Source organism: Protobothrops mucrosquamatus, unplaced genomic scaffold (assembly GCF_001527695.2).
Source record: "Protobothrops mucrosquamatus isolate PMUCROS unplaced genomic scaffold, P.Mucros_1.0 scaffold_213, whole genome shotgun sequence".
Lineage (NCBI taxonomy): Eukaryota > Metazoa > Chordata > Lepidosauria > Squamata > Viperidae > Protobothrops > Protobothrops mucrosquamatus.
In genome coordinates, this window is record NW_015386289.1 from 1,191,355 (window position 1) to 1,200,346 (window position 8,992).

Sequence of the window (8,992 nt, forward strand, 5' to 3'; positions counted from 1 at the left end):
CAGTGCAGCAGAGGGGGTGATGGAAACAGGCCCCAGATCTTCACCCGGCACAGGCCGGGCCGGGGCCAGGCCACACCACAGGTCCCCCCGGTCAAACCCCAGTCCGATCAGGCCGCCAGGTCCCGAAGAGGGCCGCCAGGCTGCTGGAAAAGGACGCCGAAGGCCTCCAGAGGGGGCCGCCCAAAAGGGTCGCCAGGGCCGCTGGAAAGGGCCACTGGAAAGGGCCGCAGATCAATAAGCCAGAATGTCCTGCAGTCACATGGTTGCCATTTGCAATCTCCTGCAAATTTTCCCACTGACTTTTTGTTCGTTGAAAGCTGGCAAAGAAATTTGCAAATGGCAACCATGTGATTGCAGTATATTGTAATATAATTGTGAGGCATGAGCCAAGTGCCTGGATTGTGAACACATGACCACAGGAATGCTGCAAAGGCTGGAAGTCCGAGGACTGGTTGTAAGTACCATTCATTCGCCTTCGTTGCAAGTTCAAACAGTTGTTGAATGAGTTGTCATTAAGCAAGGACCACTTCTATCATAAATCTGTTGTTTATACAAGAAGTCTTTGATTTACAACCAAAACTGGAACTGGAGTTTGATTACATTGCAGTTGTAAGCCAAGGCAACCATGTGATTGAAGCTGATTTTTTAAAAAACATTTTATGGTTGTTAAGTGAATCATGTCTTAAGTCCAAATTACATGGGTATGTAAATTCATTCTCTCGAATGTTTTTTTTTTTTTTGCTGGAAACTGGATTGTTTTTTTTATGGGTTTTATGCTTTGATTTTTAATGTTGTAAGCTGCCTGGAATCATCTATGTGTGAGTTGGGTGGCCATATAAATTTGTTTAATAAATAAATAATGAAATATATTCCAGATTCCCACAAGGAAACTCAACCGGAAACCAGCAAAAAAGTTTCAAACTGAAGTCATGTGACCATGGATGCTGCAATCAGTCATACAAGTCAGTTGCAGTGCCTGAAATGTAGTCATGTGATCTTGGGGGGCGGGCACAGTTACCATTCCTGGAAGTATATAAAGCACCCTTTCCAAGGCTGCCACGACTTAATTTTATATTCACTGATCTTTGCTTGTCTAGTCTCATTAAATCAATCAACTCCATGTTTGGAGCTCCTTTTTCATTTAATTAAAAATCTGTGGCAAATACAAATAAAAGCAGGATAAATAATTTATCTTATAGTGCATGTTTAAATGTAACATTCATAGTATTTAGTTAAAGTGCCAGAGATTTAAGCTATATTTTTGACCTTTTACATTATTTGGAGTTTAGAATGAAAGTCTGATTCAAAATAAGCTTTTAAGAATGTAAAGCTGCATTGGACCAGTCCAATGTACTCTGGTATTCTGTTCTAAATGCATATGTAAAGTCTATGAATATCTTGTGAAAAGTCCAAAGGTTCTTACTAGTATCTTTTAGCAATAGCAATTATTAAGAAATTTACATCATCTGGAGGCAATGTTAGCATCACGATGAATAGCCAATAATAATCTTATCACCCTTGTAAATTTGACTAATTCAGATTTTAACCTGATTAACATCTACTGGTAGTGGATTCCACAGATTAATTAAATGCAATGTGAAGAAATACTTCTTTTACTCTAATTCTTCCAACATTAACCTTATATCCTCTCTTAGATATATTTTTCTAAGTCCAAGTACATAAGTCTCACTGTTATATGCAGTCTCCACTAGTTTTTTCCTCATTGCTTCCAAAAGTTGCCATTAAATTTTTGTAGAGATTCTCAGTCATCCAAGGTCATGGTTGTCCCAAAGGTGCTTTTTCAAGAGGCAACTGGACTTTCTTGTTTTTCTTTGAAGACATTTCACTTCTCATCCAAGAAGCTTCTTCAGCTCTGACTGGATGGTGGGGAATGGAAAGATTTATATTCCTTGCAGACAGATGATCATTTGCATTATTTTAGTGCAGGGATCGCCAACCCCCGGTCCGTGGACCGATACCGGTCCGCAGCATGCCAGCAACTGGTCCACACAAACAAGCAAAGCCCCATCAGTGGGATGCAGGCAGCACACAAAAACATGCACTCTCCAGCCCGTGGAAAAACCTTTCTCCATGGAACTGGTCTCTGGTGCCCAAAAGATTGGGGACCTCTGTTTTAGTGTGGTTGAGGCCACTTGGAGGTTTATCTGCGTCCTCAAGTCACCTGGGTAATGCAAATGGGTATGCAAATAACCAGCTGTCTGCAAGGAATATAAATCCTTCCATTTCCCACCATCCAGTCAGAGCTGAAGAAGCCTCTTGGATGAGAAATGTCTTCAAAGAAAAACAAAAAAGTCCAGTTGCCTCTTGAAAAATCACCTTTGGGGTTGTCATTAAATCATAATTTTAGCTGTGACAGAAGAAATTATTAAATACTTGGAGAGTCATAATATTTAATTCTTATGAAAACAGGTTCATGGTAGCAAATATTTCTATAAATGCTCCTAAGAAATTTGTTTTATAATTTCACACCATGATCATTAATGTTTATATCTGTGAATAGAAGGTCTGGGGACTAAATCAATGAGCTTGCTGATGCAGCAACTACCTTCCCAAGAGGCAAGTAAATAGATTGTGGATCTACTAGTAAACTAAATGATACAGCTTCCTTTTTTATTTAGAATTATGTTAACCATCTGAGCTTGACAGTTAATTTAAAACAGAGAGCATCCGCAATATTTTAAAATGTTCCCTGTATCTGATTTCAGATTCAGATAGCTTTAGGATAGATAGCTTTAGAAACTGACATTCTTTGGCGAAAAAAATGAAATGAACAACATATGCCACTAATAATCAGTATTATTCTGCATTTCCCACATCAATCAGGAAGCAACAGCTAATGATAGCCAATGACACAACATCAGCTATTCCAGATACTGGAAGAAGCTAGCATGCTGTAATTCAAGCATGTCAAACTGCCGGCCCATGAGCTGGATGCATCACGCTGAAACCGCGCCCACCCCATTGCCGGCAATGGGGGAAAAAGTCCTGATACGTCACGCGACGTCACATGACGTCGTGAGTTTGACATGTCTGCTGTCATTTCTTCTCTACAACTTTGAGATGTATTTGTGTGCACAGGACTTCAGCTTTCATTATCAGCACCTTAACTGATATAGACAGCAGCTTTTGAACCATATCCCAGTGATTCTTGCTCTCCTTGTAACTGGTAAGAAATCTCTACCACATGCATGGATAGCTTGTCAACAGTTCGCTACAATTTCAATAGGTACTGTATTCACTATGAGGTGTTCAAGGCAGAATCTATTGCTGATATACTTATACTTCCACGTAGTCATCCTGGTAATGCACACATGCAAGGCAAAGATATCACTGGATTACTAAGTTTTGATGCTAGGAACGAAGTGTCAATGGATAAAGCAAGCAGGGGAAAAAAAATCAAGATTAGGAATACATTTTTCTTTCAGACTGAGTCCAATTTTAAGATAATGATTACAAAATGGACTTAGACTACCTACAACTGGTAGTGGAAAGAATTTATCATCCTAAATTTAGCTACATGGATCCATATTAGGAAAATGTTATTCAAGAAACAAACGTTTAAGAACCAAATTCAGCAGGAAGGGAAAGGTTAAAGGCCTTTTAGGCTGCTATTAATTTCTGGGTGCCTGCTGTTATAAATGCTATTAAATTCAGTTTGAAGTGGAAGTAAAATGGTTTTCAGCTTTGGTAACAAAAACGGTAAACAAGTTTATGCGTTGCTGCTGCTGCTGCCAACCCAGTCCAAATAAATCCTTTGCAAGATGAAGCCCTCTTCATTGAAGGTTATGGATCACAACCTACCACTTTGGTCCAGTACAGGTTGATAGATGTTTTTCAACTTCCTAGTCTAGGAGTAATACAGAGTGACAAGCCCAAAATCACCCATCTGGTTTCCATGGCTAAGGGAGGACTAGACCTGGATTCTCTTCATTCTTAGTCCAGTACCTTAATCACCACACCACACTTAGCATTATTGAGATTTATACAATACTTTCCTCTAGGACATTATGGTGGAGTACTTGGCACTACTCCACCCCCCCCCCCCACAATACCCTATGAAATAGGCTGGGCTAAGCACCAGTAGTGATCCCAAAGCCACCCAATCTGCTTCTCTGCGTGAAGATGGATTTTAATTTGCCTCTGACTGATTCTAGGCTAATACTCTACTTACTGCACTATCCACCCTACTACATTTTGAGCTTGTAGGAATTTATTTTTTCGGTATTCACAAGGTGCTTGGAATATTTAATTGCTTTATAATTAATAAGACATTTAGTATTATTGAGACAGACATTTTATAAAACAAAAGTGGCTAGATTTTTTTTCTCTGTTTGATGTAGGTGGCCCCATATTTATGTACAAGTAGTCTTTGACTTACAACCACAACTGAGCCCAACATTTCTGTTGCTAAGCCAGACAGTTGTTAAGTGAGTTTTGGCCCATTTTACAATCTTTCTTGTCACAGTTGTTAAGTGAATCACTGCAGTTGTTAAGTTAGTAACATAGTTGTTAATAAATGAATCTGATTTCCCATTGACTTTGTCAGATGGTCACAAAAGGTGATCACATGACCTCAGGACACTGCAACTGCCATAAATATGAATCAGTTGCCAAGTGTCCCAATTTTGATCACATGACCATGGGGATGTTGCAATGTAAAAAATGGTCATGTCACTTTTTTCAATGCCATTGTAACTTTGAATAGTCACTAAATGAATTATAAGTTGAGGACTATCTATATTTGTACAAAAAAATCAGTTGATGAGAATGCATCAAAATATAAAGCACAGCTGAAGTCATAAAAAACTGAAGTAAAATTACAATTCCAATGACCAAAATTAATTAGGACAGTCCTGTCATTAGCATTTAACATATTCCTTTAGGGGGCTACACAGAAATCACACTTTGTAAAAATTACCTGTCTTCCACGTTCCATCTGATCACTGGGCCTTTGTGTGTAATTCATTGGTCCCCCTGGAGCTTGATACTGATTTTGCTGATATGGTGATCCCTGGGAATGGGGCATGCGGTTCCAGGCAAGAAGAGGAGTGGCTCCAGGATTTCTGAAAGGGGCAAAAATAGAGATGGAGATGATAGATGCTATGCAGTGTAATTATTTTTATTTATTTGAAAACAATAGTTTTGCAAATAATTAAAGCTTGCTGCATTTTTCAGTTCTGATTAGCATATAGCTAATTTATACAAACATTTTGGAGCCTTTTTAGTTCATTAGAATAAGCTTACTCCTTCCTTCTTAATAGAATGTGAAGTGAATTCAGAAAAAATAAATGTTCTATGATATTTTTCCACTTTCACATATCAATTAGCAACAAACACAAGGATTTAAAAATCTTTCATATATCCAGTTCTTAAAGACAATAGGAACTATCCATCACTGACTTTATAACATGTGTCTGTGCAATGACCTGAAGAATCGATTTAGGATAAATCACATTATCAGAAAATAACATATATCAAGAATAAGCAAGTGGAATAGTAAAGCGTTATTCTCTGAACATCCAGACCACATTTGAGAATACATTCTTTCTAATTAATTGCAGGTTGCAAATGAATTCTTACTGCAGAGTAGTTTGAATCCAGGGTAGGAGCATTAGTGGTTATCTCCACGCATCTCTATTATTTTACTCGATATGTCAGGAGTTCTGATCAGGAAGAAACCTTTTTAAGTTCTATTGATGTCAGTTTCAATTGACCAGTGACCTAGCAACGTAAGCACTAATTGGCATAGACAGATCAACATTTGCTGTACAGTTTATATGGGAACACAAATGCAATGTCTATTATCACTGAGAATACTATACTAAATTGGTAACAAGAAATGATTCAAGTGTCCAGCTCAACAAGTGTATAAGCACAAATGTGACTTATTAGAAAAACACACATACACAAACCTCAGAAAAACAGATTAACACCAAGAGCAACCTGAGGTAGGAGTTAATGAGTGTGACCAAAAGCTCATTAAAAAAACAAGCAAAATACTGGATCATTAAGAGTGGTTAATAAAGTTGATTAATAAAATTGGCTAGCTAGGCAATTTCTTACAACTGCAGAGTGTATTGTAGATACCAATATACACAGTGCTTGGAGAATAGACATCAGACCGCATCTGAGAATACATTCAAACAATTGCTATTTGGGTTATTATTTAATCTGTAAGAAATTACCTATATGTGGTATAAGAAAGAGTTAATATTTTTTAAAGTTCCTTGTGGACCTCTATAAAACTAGGTGACTAAGAATTCAAATAACTTTGAACTTTTTTCTTTGGTGAATCAAAGACAGCTTTATAACAGACTGAATCCAATGACATCACTCTATTAGTGAATGATGAATGAAATCGATAGAACAAATTCTAAATTCTGTCTCCTATTTATATACAAACCATCCTGGAAGGAGGTTTGAAATGTGGGAGGAAACATAATGTTAGCATGTAGCCCATGTTTCCATTAAACAGCAGCAATAATCACAGACCATTCATTTGGCAATTGTTACATCTGGAATTGTTTACCAAGTGTTTTTTTAAAGAGAAGACAATGGATATATACATTTGACCCACCAATATCATGCAGCCTCAACCTAGAGAATATACAAGAAATACCATACTTTGGAATATTCCATCCCCATTGTTCTGGAATTTGCATGTTCAAAATGGCATCCATAACAAAATGGTAACAAAATGAAAAATATAATACTTTTAAACTTTTAGATTACATTTCTGTTTTAACATTGAGGCATGTGTCTTCTGTGATTAACTACCACTTTCTTACAGTAAATACATTTCCCCCACTACTATTTGAAAGTGTACAACATACTCTTTTTCTTCTTTAAAACGTTCTTGGTAAGTAGCTAGGAAGAAAACTGCTGAAATAAAGTTTCTGAAAATTATATAAATTAATAAATGAGTTTAATATATAATTTAAAATTATTTATCCTGAGAGAAACAAAGACCTCCCTATCATGAATACATGCAATATGGTTAGCATACAAATAAATAAACAAGTCCCCCCAAATAAAACAATACTAACTATATCTTTGTATAAAATTAAAATCTTAATCATATGTCATTTCCTCTATATTTTATCTGCTGACCCCAATTTTACTCAAGTCAAGACATACTTCTTCTTTGTTAAATGTAAAAAAGCTCAAGAAAAGATTAAGCTTGTCACAAAGAAACTCACAATGAAAGCATCAGAGAACTAGTATTTCTTGGATTCAGTTTACTGATGAAGAAATTCCAGTTCAGAAATATTATATTGCAGTAGAAACATATCATACAAAAAAATTAAATCTGGGATTCACTGAATAAAAATTGGAATGAATTAATTGAGAAGTAAAGCAATATATGTTGTTATGACTTTTCTTTTACCATGGAACAATGCATTAAAATATGTTCAAATTAGCAATAATTTTAAGTGCATAATCTTATTCTATACTATGGATATAAATTATTGACAGATATTTTTCTGCAAACTCCAGGATATCTGGTTTTAAGGGCACACATTCAGCTTCTCACTGAAGAACACATACACAAGACATCCCTTATTATCAAACCATGTCACATTCTCTCTGTTCCAAGGTACTTATTGGACTGCAGATTCCTTAATCCTCCCCAGAGTCCCTCCTGTATTTAATTCAGTTCAGTCTTAAGTAGTTAAAGAAACTGTTTTCAGTAGCAACTAATAACTACTGACCTATAGTGACACAGCACTACAATAGACTCGTCAGGCCTGAAAAAGCTGTACCAAAGAAGCTGATTAGGACTTCAAGAGGTCTGTAGCAAGAATCAATGGCTGGTCTGTGCTAATACTCTGGTGTTCCAACACAGAGATGATAAAAGTGGACCACCATTAGTTATGCCTCATTAAGTTCCACAACTCTACTAAAAAGAAATTTGTTTAGCCTGTCCAGAACCCAATGCAGTTCTGAGCTGCCTGTGTTGAAATTCAGTGCTGTAAAAGCTTAAATGAAATAGGGGACAAATCTGAAGAATGCTAAGTCCACAGCAAAGTTAAAGTTCTGATATATTCATGGAAAAGGTTTTCCTTTAGAATATTTCCCCAAGAACAACAAAAACTAGAGATAGAAACTATGCCCATTAAGAACAAAAAATAGGAAAGATGAAATTATAATTTACGCAAAACTTTCCACATATAAAGGAAAATAGTTATTTAAAACCTAAAATATATTTGGCAGAATATATATTTCATCATACCTGTCAAATCTTTGTGGTGGTTGTTGAAATAGAGGTGTAGGACCCTGCCAGGAATCTTGGGGCCTAAGATCTATAAACAAAACAAAACAAACAATGTAACATTAAATCAAATTAAACATTAGCATTACATTTAAATTTAAAATATTAACAGCTTATATTAAATACAAGCAATGGCATATTTGGGTTATGTGGAATGTAGAAATCTGGATAACCTCTAGAAAATTGTAACTTTGTTTTATGCTGGTTTATAACCATAATAAAGATTTGATTTGGTTTTTAACTCTTTGCAGCCTGTTGCTCTTGTAGCTGTCCAGATTTTTCAGTTCAGATACAACAATCACAAATATAATAAAACAAACTCCCCAAAGCAACAGTGATCAATGAAAAATCTTACTTGTATTTAATGGTAAGTAAGTCTTATTGTAAGAACTACTGCCTAAAGGTTACATCAGGGCTTTTCAACCTTTTTACCGATTGTACCACTTTTAGGATATGGCAATATTCGAGTACCACCTAGCAAAGTGTCAAAAACTTGATGACAAAAAAAAAACCTGTTCAAAGTTGCAATTGCACTGAAATGACTTATGACCATTTTTCACACTTATGACCATTGCAGCATGCCCAGGGTCATGTGATTTATATTTGGATGCTTGGCAACTGATTCATATTTATAATGGTCACAGTGTTCCAGGGTCATGTGATCCCCTTCTGCAACCTTTTGACAAGCAAAGTCAATGG

At 36.3% G+C, this 8,992-nt stretch overlaps 1 protein-coding gene across 1 annotated transcript in view; it reads right to left on the bottom strand.

The window, feature by feature from the left end:
• Positions 1-8,992, bottom strand: part of XRN2 (5'-3' exoribonuclease 2) — a 70,098-nt gene that overhangs the window by 3,735 nt on the left and 57,371 nt on the right. Inside the window, exons 28-29 of the mRNA XM_015827126.1 lie at positions 8,255-8,324; positions 4,940-5,084 (exon numbers count right to left, since the gene is read on the bottom strand). Coding sequence (XP_015682612.1) covers positions 4,940-5,084; positions 8,255-8,324 — 215 coding nt within the window. The remainder of the gene's footprint in view (positions 1-4,939; positions 5,085-8,254; positions 8,325-8,992) is intronic.